Source organism: Phocoena phocoena, chromosome 2 (assembly GCF_963924675.1).
Source record: "Phocoena phocoena chromosome 2, mPhoPho1.1, whole genome shotgun sequence".
Taxonomy (NCBI): Eukaryota; Metazoa; Chordata; class Mammalia; order Artiodactyla; family Phocoenidae; genus Phocoena; species Phocoena phocoena.
Window position 1 is genome coordinate 28,459,414 of NC_089220.1, and position 20,911 is coordinate 28,480,324.

Below are 20,911 nucleotides of genomic sequence, written 5' to 3' on the forward strand. Positions count from 1 at the left end.
GCAGAAGTTCTGGGAAGTACTCCTTGGCATGAGCCCTCCCAGAGTCCGCCATTAGCCCCACCAAAGAGCCCGGGTAGGCTCCAGTGTTGGGTCACCTCAGGCCAAACAACCAACAGGGAGGGAACCCAGCCCCACCCATCAACAGTCAAGTGGATTAAAGTTTTACTGAGCTCTGCCCACCAGAGCAACAGCCAGCTTTACCTACCACCAGTCCCTCCCATCAGGAAACTTGCACAAGCCTCTTAAATAGCCTCATCCACCAGAGGGCACACAGCAGAAGCAAGAAGAACTACAATCCTACAGCCTGTGGAACAAAAACCACATTCACAGAAAGACACAAGATGAAAAGGCAGAGGGCTATGTACCAGATGAAGGAACAAGATAAAACCCCAGAAAAAGAACTAAATGGAGATAGGCAACCTTCCAGAAAAAGAATTCAGAATAATGACAGTGAAGGTGATCCAGGACCTCAGAAAAAGAATGGAGGCAAAGATTGAGAAGATGCAAGAAATGTTTAACAAAGACCTAGAAGAATTAAAGAGGAAACAGAGATGAACAATACAATAACTGAAAAGAAAAATACACTAGAAGGAATCAATAGCAGAATAACTGAGGCAGAAGAATGGATAAGTGACCTGGAAGACAGAATGATGGAATTCACTGCTGCGGAACAGAATAAAGAAAAAAGAATGAAAAGAAATAAAGACAGCCTAAGAGACCTCTGGGACAACATTAAATGCAACAACATTCGCATTATAGGGGTCCCAGAAGGAGAAGAGAAAGAGAAAGGACCCATGAAAATATTTAAAGAGATTATAGTCGAAAACTTCCCTAACATGGGAAAGGAAATAGCCACCCAAGTCCAGGAAGTACAGAGAGTCCCATACAGGATAAACCCGAGGAGGAACACACCAAGACACATAGTAATCAAATTGGCAAAAATTAAAGACAAAGAAAAATTATTGAAAGCAGCAAGGGAAAAATGACAAATAACATACAAGAGAACTCCCATAAGGTTAACAGCTGATTTCTCAGCAGAAACTCTACAAGCCAGAAGGGAGTGGCATGATATACTTAAAGTGATGAAATGGAAGAACCTACAACCAAGATTACTCTACCCATCAAGGATCTCATTCAGATTCGATGGAGAAATCAAAAGATTTACAGACAAGCAAAAGCTAAGAGAATTCAGCACCACCAAACCAGCTCTACAACAAATGCTAAAGGAACTTCTCTAAGTGGGAAATACAAGAGAAGAAACGGACCTACAAAAACAAACCCAAAACAATTAAGAAAATGGTCATAGGAACCTACATATCGATAATTACCTTAAACATTTAATGGATTTAATCCATTTAATGGATTATATGCTCCAACCAAAAGACGCAGGCTCGCTGAATGGATACAAAAACAAGACCCATATATATACTGTCTACAAGAGACCCACTTCAGACCTAGGGACACATACAGACTGAAAGTGAGAGGATGGAAAAAGATATTCCATGCAATATCTCCAGCTTTCAAAAGAAAGCTGGAGTAGCAATACTCATATCAGATAAAATAGACTTTAAAATAAAGACTGTTACAAGAGACAAGGAAGGACACTACATAATGATCAAGGAATCAATCCAAGAAGAAGATATAACAATTATAAATATATATGCACCCAACACAGGAGCACCTCAATACATAAGGCAAGTGCTAACAGCTATAAAAGAGGAAATTGACAGTAACACAATCATAGTGGGGGACTTTAACACCTCACTTACACCAATGGACAGATCATCCAAACAGAAAATCAATAAGGAAACACAAGCTTTAAATGACACAACAGACCAGATAATTTTAATTGATATTTATAGGGCATTCCATCCCAAAACTGCAGATTACACTTTCTTCTCAAGTGCACACGGAACATTCTCCAGGAGAGATCACATCTTGGGTCACAAATCAAGCCTCAGTAAATTTAAGTAAGAAAATTGAAATCATATAAAGCATCTTTTCTGACCACAACTCTATGAGATTAGAAATCAATTACAGGGAAAAAAAACACATAAAAAACACAAACACATGGAGGCTAAACAGTATGTTACTTAATAATGAAGTGATCACTGAAGAAATCAAAGAGGAAATCAAAAAATACCTAGAGACAAATGACAATGAAAACACGATGATCAAAAACCTATATGATGCACCAAAAGCAGTTCTAAGAGGGAAGTTTATAGCAACCTCAGGAAACAAGAAACATCTCAAACAATCTAACCTTACACCTAAAGGAACTAGAGAAAGAAGAACAAACAAAACCCAAAGTTAGCAGAAGGAAAGAAATCATAAAGATCAGAGCAGAAATAAATGAAATAGAAACAAAGAAAACAATAGCAAAGATCAATAAAACTAAAGCTGGTTCTTTGAGAAGATAAACAAAATTGATAAACCATTAGCCAGACTCATCAATAAAAAGAGGGAGAAGACTCAAATCAATAAAATTAGAAATGAAAAAGAGAAGTTACAACAGACACAGCAGAAGTACAAAGCATCCTAAGAGACTACTACAAGCAACTCTATGCCAATAAAATGGACAACCTGGAAGAAATGGACAAATTCTTAGAAAGGTAAAACCTTCCAAGACTGGGCCAGGAAGAAACAGAAAATATGAACAGGCCAATCACAAGTAATGAAATTGAAACTGTGATGAAATATCTTCCAACAAACAAAAGTGCAGGACCAGAGGGCTTCACAGGTGAATTCTATCAAACATTTAGAGAAGAGCTAATGCCCATCCTTCTCAAACTCTTCCAAAAAATTGCAGAGGAAGGAACACTCCCAATCTCATTCTATGAGGCCACCATCACCCTGATACCAAAACCAGACAAAAATACTGCAAAAAAAGAAAATTACAGACCAATATCACTGATGAACATAGATGCAAAAATCCTCAACAAAATACTACCAAACAGAATCCAACAGCACGTCAAAAGGATCATACACCATGATCAAGTGGGATTTATCCCAAGGATGCAAGGATTCTTCAATATACGCAAATCAACCAATGTGATACACCATATTAACAAACTGAAGAAGAAAAATCATATGATCATCTCAATAGAAGCAGAAAAAGCTTTTGACAAAATTCAACACCCATTTATGATAAAAACCCTCCAGAAAGTGGGCACAGAGGGAACCTACCTCAACATAATAAAGACTATATATGACAAACCCACAGCAAATATCATACTCAATGGTGAAAAACTGAAAGCATTTCCTCTAAGATCAGGAACAAGACAAGGTTGTCCACTCTCACCACTATCATTCAACATAGTTTTGGAAGTCCTAGCCACGGCAATCAGAGAAGAAAGAGAAATTAAAGGAATACAAATTGGAAAAGAAGAAGTAAAACTGTCACTGTTTGCAGATGACATGATACTATACATAGAGACTCCTAAAGATGCCACCAGAAAACTACTAGAGCTAATCAATGAATTTGGTAAAGTTGCAGGTTACAAAATTAATGCACAGAAATCTCTTGCATTCCTATACACTAATGATGAAAAATCTGAAAGAGAAATTAAGGAAACACTCCTATTTACCACTGCAACAAAAAGAATAAAAAACCTAGGAATAAACATACCTAGGGAGACCAAAGACCTGTATGCAGAAAACTATAAAACACTGATGAAAGAAATTAAAGATGACACGAATAGATGGAGAGATATACCATGTTCTTGGATTGGAAGAATCAATATTGTGAAAATGACTATACTACCCAAAGCAATCTACAGATTCAATGCAATCCCTATCAAATTACCAATGGCATTTTTTTTTTTTTTTTTTTTTTGTGGCGGTACGCGGGCCTCTCACTGTTGTGGCCTCTCCCGTCGCAGAGCACAGGCTCCGGACGCACAGGCTCAGCGGCCATGGCTCACGGGCCCAGCCACTTCGTGGCATGTGGGATCTTCCCGGACCGGGGCACAAACCTGTGTCCCCTGCATCAGCAGGTGGACTCTCAACCACTGCGCCACCAGGGAAGCCCCCAATGACATTTTTTACAGAACTAGAACCAAAAAATCTTAAAATTTGCATGGAGACATAAAAGACCCCGAATAGCCAAAGCAGTCTTGAGGGAAAAAAATGGAGCTGGAGGAATCAGAGTCCCTGACTTCAGACTATACTACAAAGCTACAGTAATCAAGACAATATGGTACTGGCACAAAAACAGAAATATAGATCAATGGAACAGGATAGAAAGCCCCGAGACAAACCCATGCACCTATGGTCAACTAATCTATTTCAAAGGAGGCAAGGATATACAATGGAGAAAAGACAGTCTCTTCAATAAGTGGTGCTGGGAAAACTGGACAGCTACATGTAAAAGAATGAAATTAGAACACTCTCTAACACCATACACAAAAATAAACTCAAAATGGATTAAAGACCTAAATGTAAGACCGGACACTATAAGTCTCTTATAGGAAAACATAGGAAGAACACTCTTTGACATATATCACAGCAAGATCTTTTTTGATCCACCTCCTAGAGTAATGGAAAACAAATGGGACCTAATGAAACTTAAAAGCTTTTGCAAAGCAAAGGAAACTGCAAACAAGGTGAAAAGACAACCCTCAGAATGGGAGAAAATATTTCCAAACGAATCAATGTACAAAGGATTAATCTCCAAAATATATAAACAGCTCATGCAGCTCAATATTAAAAAACAAACAACCCAATCCAAAAATGGGCAGAAGATCTAAATAGACATTTTTCCAAAGAAGACATACAGATGGCCAAGAAGCACATGAAAAGCTGCTCAACATCACTGATTATTAGAGAAATACAAATCAAAACTATAATGAGGTATCACCTCACACCAGTTAGAATGGGCACCATCAGAAAATCTACAAACAACAAATGTTGGAGAGGGTGTGGAGAAAAGGGAACCCTCTTGCACTGTTGGTGTGAATGTAAATTGATACAGCCACTATGGAGAACAGTATGGAGGTTCCTTAAAAAACTAAAAATAGAATTACCTTATGACCCGGCAATACCACTACTGGGCATATAGCCAGAGAAAACCATAATTCAAAAAGACATGCACCCCATTGTTCATTGCAGCACTACTTACAATAGCCAGGACATGGAAGCAACCTAAATGCCCATCGACAGACGAATAGCTAAAGAAGATGTGGTACATATATACAATGGAATATTACTCAGCCATAAAAAGGGACGAAATTGGGTCATTTGTAGAGACGTGGATGAATCTATAGACTGTCATACAGAGTGAAGTAAGTCAGAAAGAGAAAAACAAATATCGTATATTAACGCATATATGTGGAACCTAGAAAATGGTATCGATGAACCGGTTTGCAGGGCAGAAACTGAGACACAGATGTAGAGAACAAACATATGATACCAAAGGGGGAAAGAGGCATGGGGTGGGCGTGGGGGGGTGGTGTGATGAATTGGGAGATTGGGGCTGACATATATATAGTAATATGTATAAAATGGATAACTAATAAGAACTTGCTGTATAAAAAATAAATAAAATTAAATTAAAAAAATAGTATCTTATTGAATAACATAATTGGCACTTCAGAGAAATAACTCTCATGTGATGGAAAACCATGCAAAACTTCACCAGATTATTGAAATACAAGTGCCTATGAAAAGCTAATTTTCTTTAAAACACTGTGCCTTTTTAGGGGGAAATGCTTCCAGAATAAACGATATCATGTGTTTAAAAAAAAAAAGACACTCGCGTTATTCTCAGACGACAAATTAACTAGCAAAGCAAGCCCGTTTAAGTCCAGTCCCTAAATCCACTGCAAGGCTCTCTGCATTAAAGGCCTCACGCACCAGGGGGCAGCAGGAAGCCGCGCAGGCGGCCAGCTCGCTGCCGAGCTCGGCGCGGAGAGAACTGTGCTGCACCTGGGCGGAGGCGGGCGCCGGGCTCAGCGGCACCGCCAGCCGACACGGCGCGTGGTGGACGGTCATCTCCACTTTGAGGGGGTTTTCATCACTCCCCTCGGCATCCTGCAGAGGAGACATCCTCCGAGCCGGCCGGCGTTAGGCTCCCCAGGAGCCCCATGGGCTCCACGCCCCTGAAGTCGCCGCCCAGAGCTCGGAGATCGGTCCCTGGACGGGTTCAACACCTCCCGCCCCACGGCCGTCCGCCTCATTGTCGGCAGGCGAGAGGAAGAGGCGGCCTCGATCACTGAACCCCAAAGGGCCCCGCTCCCTGGGGCCTAAGCCTTCCACTTTAATACCCAGGAGCTTATTGATTAGTCCAGTCTTGCGCTTGACGGCCAGGGTCGCGGCCTTTTGGGAGGAAAGGGATGATGTGGACACAGACTTCCGAAGCTGGACGGGAGTCCCGGGAGTTCGGAGCACGGCCTGAGCCGCCAGTCACTGGGTGCGGGAATCTCTGCGGCTTTGAGCGCAGGCACACAGACGTGGCTTTGGCGCAAGGGGAACAGGACTCAGTAGGCGGGGCGGGGCCGGGAGCAGGGGCGGGGCCGGCTGGAGTGCAGCAGGAGGGGCTGGGCCCGGAGGGGCGTGGCCCGGAGGGGAAAAAGCAGGCCGGGTCTCAAGAGGACCTGGACTGGTTCCTGGGGTGTCACTCAGTAAAGAGCTGCAAAAAGGGGCGACTTAGGAGGGCCCGGGGTCGGTTGTGCTTTTGGAGATCCCGAAGTGGGACCGTCCGGAAGTGGCAGGAGCTTATACCTAGCCTACCCTTCGACGTGTCGAGAATGAGAAATTAATGATTTCTGACAAAATGCCTCTGGTCTCCTTCTCTAAAATCCCTCTCTGGCCATTAGGGGACACTGTTCCCTAAACTTAGTTGGAGGCTACATGTCCTAGGCTCCCGCCAAATTCCTTTTCTTGCTTGAGGTTATTTTTGCCTGGATTAATAAAGACTGTTAAAAAAGAAAAAAAGACTGTCGAGATTAAAGTTTAAACGTTTCAGATGAGGCAGAGTACAGATGTATATACACTGTGGAAATAATCTATATTGTCCTGTGGCCTGGCATAATTATTAAAAATGTATATTTTTACATGCAGGGAAAAAAACTTACATTATATATGACATTTATGGTTTGTTTTTTAAAAGAAAAAGGCGTAGAACTCACAAAATAAAACTGTCCATGTATACAAAATGATTCTGGAAGGCTACACTTCAAGTTGGTAACAGTAAATACCTCTGGGAGAAGACTGCGATTGAGTAATGAGTTAAGAGGTTTTTAAATTTTATCTGTATTACTTGAATCTTTTACAATGAAGAATGTACTTATATATGTAATTTAAAATTTGTTTTCCAGTATAGAATTCTATCTTAAAATGTACATGTAAAATGAGGTTAATTAACCCAGGCAAAACCATTCTATTAAACTGCTATGTCAAGTAAGATGTGTGGATATGTAATCCTGAATTCCCTTTGGAACAATCTCATTTTCAGATATATATCTTATCCCTCTTACCCCATAAATAAGATTGTAATTATCATGTATTCTGATTTATGGATGGAAAATATTTGCCACTGAAAGCACATGGTTACTGGATCAACAACCCTGTCTTTTTGAAAAGTACTTGTTTAAAGTCTCTCTGTCTTTGGAGAATACATGGCTGACTCCCAGTTTTAGAAAACAACTCAAGTAATTTTTTTTAAAAATAAATTTATTTATTTATGGCTGCGTTGGGTCTTCGTTGCTTCACGAGCACTTTCTCTAGTTGCGGCGAGCCGGGGCTACTCTTCGTTGTGGTGTGTGGGCTTCTCATCGCAGTGGCTTCTCTTGTTGTGGAGCACAGGCTCTAGGCATGCGGGCTTCAGTAGTTGCAGCATGTGGGCTCAGTAGTTGTGGCTCACGGGCTTAGTTGCTCCGTGGCATGTGGGATCTTCCCAGACCAGGGCTTGAACCTGTGTCTCCTGCACTAGCAGGGGGATTCTTAACCACTGCGCCACCAGGGAAGTCCCTAACTCAAATAATTTTGACTTCTGCCACCCACATCCATCATTATAGTGGCCATAAATATTGGATGTTGTGCATCTCTGCATGTACCACCTGAAAAAACAGAATGCTTCCCACAAGCTTTGATCTTTCCAGTGTGCAAAGACCATTTAAAATGAATGTACACGATAGCTTAACCATGATACTCTGAAAGAATTAAGAAGTGTTTGTGGTTTTCAGTTTGCTGAAAATTGTAACAGGTTTATACAAATATTTCTTAAAGGATCAGTGGTTGACAAAAACATGTATCAATATTTGCTTTCAAAATGGTTCATTGGCCTTTCTCATCCTGATGGAAGTACATTCAAGGGCATTAGGTGTACAAACAAAAGCAGAACAATGGGCTGAATTTGGTTATATTTTCTGATTTTTTGTTTTTGAATATATGATCCAACTTTTTTTTTTTTTTTTTTTTGGCTGTGTTGGGTCTTTGTTTCTGTGCGTGGGCTTTCTTTAGTTGCGGCGAGCAGAGGCCACTCTTCATCGCGGTGCGCGGGCATCTCACTGTCGCGGCCTCTGTTGCGGAGCACAAGCTCCAGACACGCAGGCTCAGTAGTTGTGGCGCACGGGCCTAGTTGCTCCGCGGCACGTGGGATCTTCCCAGACCAGGGCTCGAACCCGTGTCCCCTGCATTGGCAGGCAGATTCTCAACCACTGCGCCACCAGGGAAGCCCTTGATTTGTTTTTTGTTGCTGTTGTTGTTTTTAAGTGTCTCCAACTAAGTTTCTTTTAGCCTTCAACTTCTTTGAGCCACTAAGCATCAAGGAAAAATTACTGACTGTCATTGAAAAACAAAAATCAGTATGTTAAAAAATGGTTCCTTATTTCTTATTTTAAAGTCTAAACTCTCCATCTCCCTCTCATGGGTGGGTCAAATAGTGGGCAGTGGGGGGCGCGCTGGTCACACCCCTGTGTCTGTGATGCCTGTGGCAAAAAGACTGCTGGAATAGGTCTCTGCGTGTGAGGAGAGCTCAATAAAATGGTGGTTTCCAAAATAAATACATAAATCTGAACTCTCCAATTTGGCTTATGGAGCCTCCATTATGGGACCCTAACTTATCCTTGACTTTCCAGCTAAGTAATCCTCACCAGTCAGCTCTGCACTGTTTGAGCTTATCTCCTCAGGTTGGAAGGCTGTAGAGCCAAATGGTTAATGAAGGGCATGGACTTTGGAGTTGGACTGGCCCAGTTCTCTCATCAACCAGATATATTTCTTAACCCTCCTGGGTCTCAATTTCCTCATCTGAAATAATAAGAGCTAATATTTGAGAGTTTAAATATGTTACATGCTTTACTTGGATGACCTAATTTAATCACAACAGCCCAATGAAGTAGTTTCTATTATTATCACTATAATTATCCCCACTTTATAGATGAGGAAATCGAGGCTTAGAGAGGTTAATAACTTACCCAAGGTCACACAGTAAGCGGTGGAGCCTGGGATTTATATCTACTGTAGAGGCAACCTTGAGGGTACTACCCTTTACATCATTTAATGTTTCTTAGTAAGACAGCCTTTGGGAGAAAATGATTTCTAAGCTTTGATTTTATTTTATGAAGGCTGTAAATTTTGTGTAACTGATTAGGTTTCCTTCTCTGCATAAACCACTAGAAAACAAATGACTGAACAAGTGGCCCAATCAAGGCAAGTATATAGGCCTCATATTGTATTGGCCTCATTTCTGGCTCCATTTCATGGATACCTTTTCTGTTTCTCCCTTTTAATTCACATTTACCATATTTTAGGTAGCTTTGTAACAACCTGAAATTCTTTTTCAAATCTTAGAGACAGGGGGCCATATATAATCAACTCTGAGGGGAAAGTGACCAAATATCTTAGTCAGTATAGGGCATTCCAAGGCTACTTTATTAGTAAGGAAGAAATTAGGATGTAGGGCCATCCCTACACCTAGTGCTTTAGTACACAGATACGTTTAGTCATCACCCTCATGCTTAAGCTTCTGGTGTTACCTTTCCACCCCTCACTTCTCTCACCCTCCCAGCCATTTTCCTTATAACTTCTTCCTATGATACCCCATCCCAAAGGCATCTCTAGAGTAGCAGGATCACCTCAGAGTGAGTTAAAGCACAGGCTCTAAGGATTCAAATCACAGAAAATTATACTCATAGTGAATAAACACACTCAACACGGATTTTTAACAATTGGTCAAAATTAAGTAAGGAACCCTTCTCACTAGATTAAGATCTAATGGGCATTTGCTTGAATAGACTCAAGTTGGTGAAAGACAGTATGTGCCCAGCAAGCCAAGTGATGAGTCTCAGAAAAATATTCTTGCGCTCAGGGAAGACCCTCTGCTCTGGTCTCATGACTCTAGATAGTGCCCAGTGTAAGGCAATGGATTAAGATAGACTGATCCCAGTCCTTCCCAGTAGGAAGGTAATAGGAACCGATGGTACCAGGAGGAAGTCTAATTTGTCAGGTATAACCTGACATCCAAAGATTAAGTCCTGAAAATCTACTGGCATCAAGGCATTCCTCTAGGTAGCCAAGTACCGAGATTGAGAATTCAGACGGTAAATACAGAGGAAGTATATCAACAGTATATATCAATAAACTGTTTTGCTTACAGCAATTTTTTTGGTAAAGGATTCAATTTTACTTTGTAAAGTATCCTCTGAATTTTAAATTCAAAATTTGTAAAGGATACTTTATCAGTAAGGAAGAAATCGAAGTCTAGGGCCTCATTCATAAAATAAAAGCAAAGCTTAGGATACTAAGTATGTCAATGCCCCCAATCTTCAAAGTGGGGTTCAGAAACAAGAATGAAGCAGAGTCCACTCCTTAAGGGGCTCAAGTGCGCAGGTTCCCAAGGTTCAGACATGGTCAGTTAGGACCCAGAGAGTATATGGGACTCTCAGCGGTACAAAAGCTCAGTCCTCAGAACCAGAACACAGGCCAAATCTAGGCCAGCAGTTGAGACTTGGGCAGGCACTTCTTACATTTTTCCTGCTTAAGGTTAAGATTGGTCCCACAGATAAGATCAGAGTTAAGCCTATACACTGGGAAAAGCTCAGGGGAGAAAGGGATGGACCCAGCGGTGAAGAGAGTAGTGTTGCTAAGGCTCAGAATCCAGTAGGACCTGACAATGAAGCTGAGATGGCTGCTTTGTTACAAAAAGGTTCCTAGGTTCTCTGGAAAACCTAATACATGTTGTATGACTAGGATTTTTATTAACAGTATATGGTCTATGATTACAATGTTACAACTTGCTGGGCTTGACAGATTTTTTACCATTGAGGTGTTTATGGAAGAAAGTTTGGATTTGCTGCCAGGCATCTACCTGTGCCCTTGAGTGAGCCTTTGGCTCACCTCCATAGAATATTGGTTGGTCCAAAACTGCATGCACAGAGGCTCTACAAAGAGGAAAATAAGGCGGATCGATACAATGGCCAGTTCCTGGGTAGTAGATTATCTGGGGTCTGTCTTTCCCATGGGCTTGTAGCCGTTCAGAGGCTATCTGAGCATAGAATTCACTCTTCCAGTTATGATCATCCATGCCAACGATAAACAGGAAGGGTCCCTGGGCCTTTTCCAATGGAATAAGACTTTGGTGGTTGGGTTTCTCCAGTGGGTCGTTCCAAATATCCACCAAATTCAAAAGGCCTGACTCAGTGATTTTATATTTTCCTGGGTCACTGCTGAGATTAGGAATAATCATATCCTTGTAATGCAGAGGAGCTATTGTGTTGGCCACACAGGCATTAATAACTGCAGTAGCTGTGATGCCCTTCAAGAAAGAGGCCATTGAGAGACACAGGTCACCTCCTTTGGAGAAGCCAAGAAGCCCAACACTAGGGCCTTTCACCTGATGAAAAGAGAGAAAGAAAGAGAGAGAACAAGTCTAGAATTCATAAATGGAGAACTTAAACTGTGATTTTACATTGTCTAGGCAGCTTTCTCAAATGTCATTTGCTTTCCTTTCTTATGCAACAATCCACAAAGTTCAAACGTATCTTCTAATAAGCAAATCAATTTTTTTTTTTTTTTGGCTGCACTGGCACGGCATGCAGGATCTTAGTTCCCTGACCAGGGATTGAACCTGTGTCCCCTCCATTGGGAGCACAGAATCTTAACCACTGGACTGACATGGAAGTCCCAAACAAATCAATTAACTTCCTGGTACGCAGGCCCTCCACTAACATTTATGGTGACTAGGTCAAGAGTACACACAGAGGCCCATATACCCTATACCTAAATATTTAAAAGTTATAAATATTTGAAAATTAAATAAAATATATTCTTTTCTACTACCTTGATAAATATACCTCCATAACAACTTATAAGGTCAGGTTCAAATTTTATATCTTGGAACTTCCTGGAGTTCTGTACTAGAACATGGCATGGGGGGAGTGCCAGCCCCTGGCCCTAGTCCCTGGTCCTTGGCCAACTCTCTTTCTCTTCCCATCCCTGCCTGGCTCCATTATGTACCATAAGGGCCCTCTCACACATGCGTTTGGACACCCCAGCCTATATGTTTAAGGCCTAGGTGTATTCACATTAATGGACCCAAAGAAGAGGCATAGGACTTGGAAGCAGGATCAAAGCTGGTTGGAAGATAATTGTGGGGTTCCAGATCCAAAGGGCATGGTGTGAGGGGCACATGGGTTCCAGGTAGACACATTCCCTTGGCCCCTCAAACTCTGCACCCTGTGGTCAGGGATGCAGCCAAAGGAAGGCCAGAGAGTGGTCATCTAAAACAAAAGGTCCAGAGCAGAAGCCCCTCTTGCCTAGGTCTAAGGGCAGAACTGATAGTATATGTTGGTCTCTTCTTGTTCCTGGGGGCTTATATCCCATAAATAAACCAGTCATCACAGTTCATGATCATCTAGGTTTTAGCAGCTCTATTGAGACCAGTCCCTGAATTCTAACAGTTAGGCCTTGCAGTAAATCTTACTCCTTAACATTAGAATGTTTGGGTTTCTTTAAGTCTAGATAGTAGCAAAGACTATGTATTCCATTGATAATCATACCAAAATGTTTTAATTAATTTTTCCAGTCTCATATAAGAACTTTCTCTACAAAACCACAATACCATTAACACACTTAACAAAATTAATGGTTCTTTCATATCATCGAATACACAACCCCTATTCAAATGTCACCAATTGTCTCAAAAATCTCTTTACAGTCAAACTTTCTTCTCTATACATTTACATTAATTTTTTTTTCTTTTTGGGCCGTGCTGCACAGCATGCAGGATCTTAGTTCCCCAACCAGGGATCAAACCCCCATCCCTTGCAGCAGAAGCGCGGAGTCTTAACCACTGGACTACCGGGGAAGTCCCTACCTTACTCTTACAAATGAAAAAAACTGAATTCCAGAGAGGTAAACTGCCTTATTCAGGATTATAATGCCACTTGGTGGTAGACACAGAACCAGAACTTAAGGTTAGTAACTTTTTAGTCTAGCTCTTTGAATTCTGGTCAAGAACTACAGGGAACTAAACAGTTGAGTCTTAAGGGATTGGAGAGAGATGGGCAGAAATGAAAATAATAATCCTAACAACTTTTGAAGGAGCCTTTGTGTCTCATGGCATATTTCCAGCCCTGGGTGTCCTGGTAGAGCTTTTGGATCCAGCCCTGTGCCTGCTCTACCCCCTCTCCTCTGCATTCAGGTGAGCACCAGAACCCACCTTTGGATGTTGCAGCATGAAGTCCACAGCTTCTTCAAAGTACTCCAGGCACACGTTATTCAAATATTTAGGGAGGTCTTCAAATCTGAAATAAGCCAGAGCGAGCACAGCAAAACCATGTCCAGCCAGGAGGCTGGCCCTGTATTCACAAAGGCCACCACCACTTCCAAAAAGATCGAGGATTCCAGGGAATGGTCCTGTGCCTGGAGAGCACCACAAATCATAAGGAGTTTTAGACACTCAAAAGACATTCTTGGGTTTCAGATTTTGGCAGTCAGCAAAGAGAAGTTTTTAAAGCAAGGAAGGCTGTGGGTGGGAGTTTGGTGGAAAAGGACTCTTTTTACTTTGTCTTTTTTTTTTTTTTAATAAACTTTGGGGAGAAGGGAGGGGGAACAAAATGCCTTATTTTCTCCATAATTTTTCATATATTTGCAAAAAACAACAACGATAATATAAACCAAATTAGAAATAACATAAGATGAAATGTACATTTTCCACCAAATTTTCCTCAAACCCCCCCCCCCAAAACTGAGAATGCTTAGACAGCTGTAAAGCGCTCTACATATACAGGGGATTATTAGAATATACTCCCCACCTCCTTTACACCCTCTGCTCCAGCCTTAAAGAACGCCATTCCTAAATGTGCTATGCTCTCTTTGGCCCTGAAAATGATGTATACTATTCTCCTCCCCTCTCCACCATTTCTGAACTGGTTGGCTCATCAATCTTCAAATCTAAGTTTAGATCTCCCTTCCTGGAAGACTTCCCAGATGCCCTCCAAGGCTGAGTTGAATTACATAGCCTTTTATATGTTCCCACCAGCACCCTGGGCCTGTACCTCCCTTATCATAGCACTTACCACACTCACAGATCCAAGTATAGCTGCCGGTATCCTCTATTAGGCAGTAGGTACAGTGAGGCCCATGTCTGAATTTGCTAGCTACTGTATGTAGCATAGTCCTTGATTTAACACATATTTATTAAATAATTGAACTTTTCTGCATTATTTACAAAAAGACTTTGAGTCAGAAAACAATAAATTTTAAATGGGCCACAGAGTAGATACTAAAATAGTTAACAACTGACTTGATTGAAATATCACAACTGGGCAGTGAAAGATTTTTTTTTGAAATATTTTTTTAAAAATTAAAGTTTTTAGGAGATTCTTATTGAATCAGTCAGTATGATTTATTGAGCTCTTATGATATCCCTGTGTAAGCCTCTAGGCATACAGAGATATGGAGATGTATAAGTCCCAATTCCAGACCCAGGAGTTCACAGTTGAGTGGGCAGTGCTAGTTAAGGCTGTGAATTGCTGAAGAGCTGTAAGAATAAAGCAGGGCCTCCTGTTTTGGAGAATAATCACAGAATTCAGTTTAGCAATTCTGTGAGCAGTGGCAACTCCAGCATTTCTGTATAGCAGGGGTTTCAGTCAGGAATTTGGTTGGAAGGGGCAGGTCAGTTGTCTTGTTTACAGGCCACTTTTACCTACCAAGCACCTTGTTTTTACTTAGACTAGGGTTTCTCAACCTTAGCACTATAGACATTTTGAGTAAGATATTTCTTTGTTGTGGGGCTGTCCTGTGGATTGTGGATGTTTAGCACCTACCCACTAGATGCCAACAGCACCCTCTCCAATTGTGACAATCAGAAATGTCTCCAGATATTACCAAATGCCCCTGGAGTGGGAGAGAATCATCCCAGGTTGAGAAACACTGACAGACTGTTTATTATGGGGGAGGGGACCTTCAGGGAGTTTTTTGTTTGTTTTTTAGTATTATGGGGCACTGCCTCTATCTCTGGGTTTTAGTTTCCTTTGAAGTTTGATGTGAAAGAAGACCAAAATCACTCCTGCACACCAGCAGAAGTCACTGCCTAATATTAGTATCTGAGACACAGCTGCATGGCTGGCACATAGCAGCATACACTTTTTGAGTACTCTGAGTGAACTTTTAGCATATAGCTAAGGGAATGGCAGTACCTCCAGCAAGTGTCCTGAAATTTAAAGGAGAAACTTCCACCCAGAATTCATGATAGACTTTGGAGCTTGGGGACGAATTTAGGGAAGTTCCACAACCACGGGGTTCCCTAGCCAGGCAAGGGGCCGCCCAGGGTCTCAGGACTCTAGCTGGCTTTCCACAACAGCCTGGGAAGTGGGCTGCTCACCTGGCGGCAGGAAGAGCGTGGCGCGCACCCGGCCCACGCGCACGGGCTCGCGCCGCACCCCCGGCGCCAGGAAGTCGCGCTCGTGCACCGCCTGGCCCAGGAGCCCTCCGGCTTCCGGGTCGTGGCCATGGAGCACCTCCAGCTCCACGGCGAAGGGCGTTTGCACGTCCCGCTTCACCAGCCGCAGCAAGGGCTTCTCGGGCTCTAAAGCCCAGAGGAGCCCCATGGGCTCGAGCCCTGTGAAGCTGCCGCCCAGCGCGGGAGCGCGCTCCAGGTCCAGCTGGCCGTGGGCGTCGGCGCAGTAGCGCGCGTGGGCTCGGAAGAGCTCGTCCTTCTCGTCGCGCAGGGACGCGCGCAGCGTGACCGGCTGCCCCGGGGCCAGGCCGCGCACGGCGATGTGCACGGGCTCGTCCCAGCGGCAGCGGCCTGCAGGCTCCAGCGTCACCGTCGCCGCCATCTGGATCCCAGCAGAGAAGGGGCGGCCCGGCGGAGTCAAGGGCAGGGCCTGGCGTCTCTCCACCTCCCTGGGAGGCAGTCGCAATTGGAACGTTTGCGCTACTCCCGTTGGGCGGCCGAAGGGACACTTGCTAAACCGCTTTGTGAGGTCTCCTGGAGTTTGTGCAGTCCACTACTGCCTGCCTGGAAGAGTATCTGCTAAAATAAGAGTTTTATGGTAATTATTAATCCTGCGGTCCAATATGGCGAGTGTCGAAATAGAAGTACAAAGATTGCTGACAGCTAAAGGATTGGGAAAGATACCGGGCAGTTCCAAGAAGTTTGAGTATTGTTGACTTTAAAAAATGCACAGCGTGAAGAGTTGTGAGTTAATTTTTATTGGGGGCAAAATGAGGACTGCAGCCCTGGAGACAGCATTTCAGATAACTCTGAGAAACTGCTCCAAGGAGGCGGGGGGGGGGGGGGGGGGGCAGGAGCTAGGATATATGAGTTTTGCAACCAAGGGAAGGTAGTCGGGAAGTCAAAAGATTATTGTTAATTAAAGAAAACCAGATATCTCAAGTTAAGGAATTTAGTGCTTTTCTATGTATGGGAAGATGCAAGAGTCTGGGCTCACTGAAATCGTTCCTTTGATATGCACCTCAGCTATCTGGGGCCAGTACCCTGTATTTTCACATCCTGAGTTTCCTCAGGGCTCATTGCAGGAAGTGGCTGCAGTCTGATGGCTGCTAGATGGCAGGTATTCTTTTCAGCCCTGAGTTTCCTCAGGGCTCACCGGCTTACGTTGGAGGGTTGCAATCGTTGATGACTGTGACATCCTTTGTTTATTGATATGGCAGGAAATATTCCATTTATAAATATTCCAGGGCTTCCCTGGTGGCACAGTGGTTGAGAGTCTGCCTGCCGATGCAGGGGACACGAGTTCGTGCCCCGGTCCGGGAAGATCCCACGTGCCGCGGAGCGGCTGGGCCCGTGAGCCATGGCCGCTGAGCCTGCGCATCCGCAGCCTGTGCTCCGCAACGGGAGAGGCCACAACAGTGAGAGGCCCGCGTACCGCAAAAAAAAAAAAAAAAAATTCCATTCGATTTATAAATATTTGATTTATCAGTATTAAAAAGCATCCCAGGTGATTTGTAATTCAAGGGATCACTGGAAACATAGTCCTAATCCTACCCTTAACCCTCAATCCTTTACTGAGCCTTTTTCCTAGAGCTAAGGATACCTACAATGGCTTCCAGAGCAGGGAGATGTTTCTGGAGAGAGAACTTCCTGGGTTCCAGTCTGATCCTGCTCCTTAATAGCCTGGTGATTCTTAGCAAGGTACGTAATTAAGCTTCTGAATCCAGTTTCCTTATCTGTAAAGGATTTTTTTTTCTTTTTTTTTTTGCGGTAATTTTAATAATGAGTAATTTTACTACCTGAATTAGGTTCAGGACACCTGTTTAAATCCCACCTTCACAGATTATGACAAATGTTAGAGAATTGAAATATCTTGGAGGCAAGACTGTAAGTGAGAGCAAACTGCTGTTGATATTTAAAACGTATTGGGATTGAAAACAATGCTTGTAAAATCAATAAAAGGATTTCAGTCAGGGGTGATTTAGAAAGCTCTTCCTATAGAGAAACAATGTCAGCCATAGTTAACACAAAATTCATTGTTTTCTGTAATTCTCAGTCAACACCCAGATCCATCTGCTTTTCTGATAACCCCAAGTGAGAGTTAAAGGGGAAAGAGGCAGGAGGTGGGAACAGACTCCCAGTTATTCCAGTATCATAGGTGTGGTTTCACTGATGATCCTGGGCCTGGTACTGTTTCCTATTACCATTTGGTAGGACAAGAGAGCTCCACGTTTCTGTTTTTAGCAGCCAGTATCTATCCATTTGAGTATGTTCTTTCTCCAAGATTGCAATAACTTAATTTCAATAATCATCTCATGGTTAATAGTATTGTATCAATGTTAACTTCCTGATTTTGATATTTTGTACTATGGTTATGTAAGAAGTTAACATTAAGGGAAATCAAGATGAAGAGTATAGCTGGGCTATTTTTGCAACATTTTTGTAACTCTAAAATTATTGCCAAATAAAAAGTTGAAACACCAGGGAGTGATAAAACCACCCTAGAGGATTCCTTTGGTCCTCTGTGTCCAACTTGTAGGGGTAGTAAAACCTGCCCACCTCAGTCAAATCCTTGCTCTTCCATATCCTTGAACACTTAGTCTTTCCCATTTGATTGAAGTTTCCAGGAATTTGCATTATGTCTGATCCTGTATCCAAAATCCCGTGCCTTCGGTTTTTAAGTAAAAATAAAAGATACATTTTTTATTTTCACCAAAAACTTTTTGAACAACATATTCACCCTTTTGTTCCACTACCTTCTGCCATTTTTCAGGCAACTTCATGATTCCATCTTCCCAAAACTTTTTATCTTTTTGAGCAAAGAACTGTTGCAGGTGCCTTTTACAGTTTTCTAGGGAATTGAAATTTTTTCCATAAAAAGAATTTTGTGAAGACTGAAATAAATGGAATTCCGAAGGTGCAATGTCTGGTGAATACAGCGGATGAATCAGAACTTCCTAGCCAGGGCTTCCCTGGTGGCGCAGTGGTTGGGAGTCCGCCTGCCGATGTAGGGGACGCGGGTTCGTGCCCCTGGGAAGGATCTCACGTGCTGCGGAGCGGCTGGGCCCGTGAGCCGTGGCCGCTGATCCTGCGCGTCCGGAGCCTGTGCTCCGCAATGGGAGAGGCCGCAGCAGTGAGAGGCTCGCTTACCGCAAAAAACAAACAAACAGAACTTCCCAGCCAGGTGGTAACAGTTTTTGCCTGGCCATCAAATAAACATGTGGTCTTGCGTTATCCTGATGGAGGATTATGCGTATTCTGTTGACTAATTCCGGACACTTTTCATCAAGAGCTGCTTTCATTTGGTCTAATTGAGAGCAGTACTTGTTGGAATTAATCGTTTGGTTTTCCAGAAGGAGCTCATAATAGAGGACTCTCTTCCAATCCCACCGTATACACAACATCACCTTCTGTGGATGAAGACTGGCCTTTGGTGTGGTTGGTGGTGGTTCATTTCACTTGCCCCACCATCTCTTCCATTCCACATTCTCATACAGTATCCACTTTTCATCACCCGTCACAATTTGTTTTAAAAACGGAATGTTTTTGTTACGTTTAAGTAGAGAATTGCATGTGGAAATACGGTCAAGAAGGGTCTTTTTGCTTAATTTATGTGGACCCCAAACATCAAAGCGATTCACATAACCAAGCTGGAGCAAATGATTTTCAACGCTTGATGTGGGTATTTAGAGTATGTCGGCTATCTCCCGTGTAATGTAACGTTGATTGTTCTCATTTAATGTCTCCACGTGATTGCTATCAACTTCAATTGGTCTACCCGACCGTGGAGCGTCATCCAGCAAGAAATCTCCAGCACAAAACTTGACAAACCATTTTTGACATGTTCAGTCAGCCACAGCACCTTCTCCATACACTGCACAAATCTTTTTTGTGTGTTTCAGTAGCGTTTTTACCTTTCTTGAAATAATAAAGCATAATATGCTAAAAATGTTGTTTTTCTTCCATCTTCAATATTAAAATAGCTACACAAAAATTCACCCGTTTTGGTTTTTTTTAATGCACGCTGATATGTCAGCTGTCATAATACAATCTAACAGAATTGTTTCGAATGAAGTTAAAGACGACTAAGCACTACTAGAGTCATCTTATGGGAAAAAACGAACAAACTTTTTGGCTAACCCAATATATAACGTGCTCCTGTTTTGGGTACATAAATGTTTACAGATGTTATGTCCTCTTTCTGGATTGACACTTTTATTATCATATACTGTTCTTTGTTTTGTTACAGTCTCTGTTTTAAAGTCTCTTTTGTGTGATATAATTATTGCCACCCCAGCTTTCTTTTCCTTTCCATTGCATCTTTTTACATCCCTTCACTATCAGTCTGTAAGTGTCTTTGTGTTTGAAGTGAGTCACTTGTAGGCAGCATATAGAAGGGTCTTGTTTTTTATTCAGCCACCTTATATCTTTTGATTGGCAAATATACATTACATTTAAAGTAATTATTGGTAATTATACACTTATTGCCATTTTGTTAACTGTCTTCTCGTTCTTTTTGTAGTTCCTCTCTGTTCCCTTTTTCTCTTTCTCTCTTCCCTTGTGGTTTAACTATTTTCTTAGTGTTATGTTTAGATTCCTTTCTCATTTTCCTTTATGTATTTACTGTAAGTTTTCTCTTTGTGGTTACCATGAAGTTCACATATAACACCTTTTGTATTTAACAGTCTTTATTTAAGTTGATAGTAACTTAATTTTGAACACATTCCAAAGTTTTATATTTTTACTCCCCCCTATGCTTTATATTTTTGATGACACATTTTACATCTTTTTTTTTTTTTCTTTTCAGTCCGCGGGCCCCTCACTGTTATGGCCTCTCCCGTTGCGGAGCACAGGCTCCGGACGCGCAGGCTCACTGGCCATGGCTCACGGACCCAGCCGCTCCGCGGCATGTGGGATCTTCCCGGACTGGGGCATGAACCCGTGTCCCCTGCATCGGCAGGCAGACTCTCAACCACTGCGCCACCAGGGAAGCCCCATTTTACATCTTTTAAT

General features: G+C 42.4%; 1 protein-coding gene across 1 annotated transcript; it reads right to left on the reverse strand.

The window, feature by feature from the left end:
- Positions 1 to 11,178: 11,178 nt before the first annotated feature.
- Positions 11,179 to 16,354, reverse strand: ACOT6 (acyl-CoA thioesterase 6). Its single transcript, XM_065871160.1, has 3 exons — positions 15,824 to 16,354; positions 13,658 to 13,860; positions 11,179 to 11,830 (listed from the first exon to the last, which is right to left on the reverse strand). Exons 1-3 carry the CDS (start codon positions 16,278 to 16,280, stop codon positions 11,225 to 11,227), a joined length of 1,266 nt encoding a protein of 421 aa, XP_065727232.1. The 5' UTR covers positions 16,281 to 16,354; the 3' UTR covers positions 11,179 to 11,224.
- Positions 16,355 to 20,911: the final 4,557 nt, after the last annotated feature.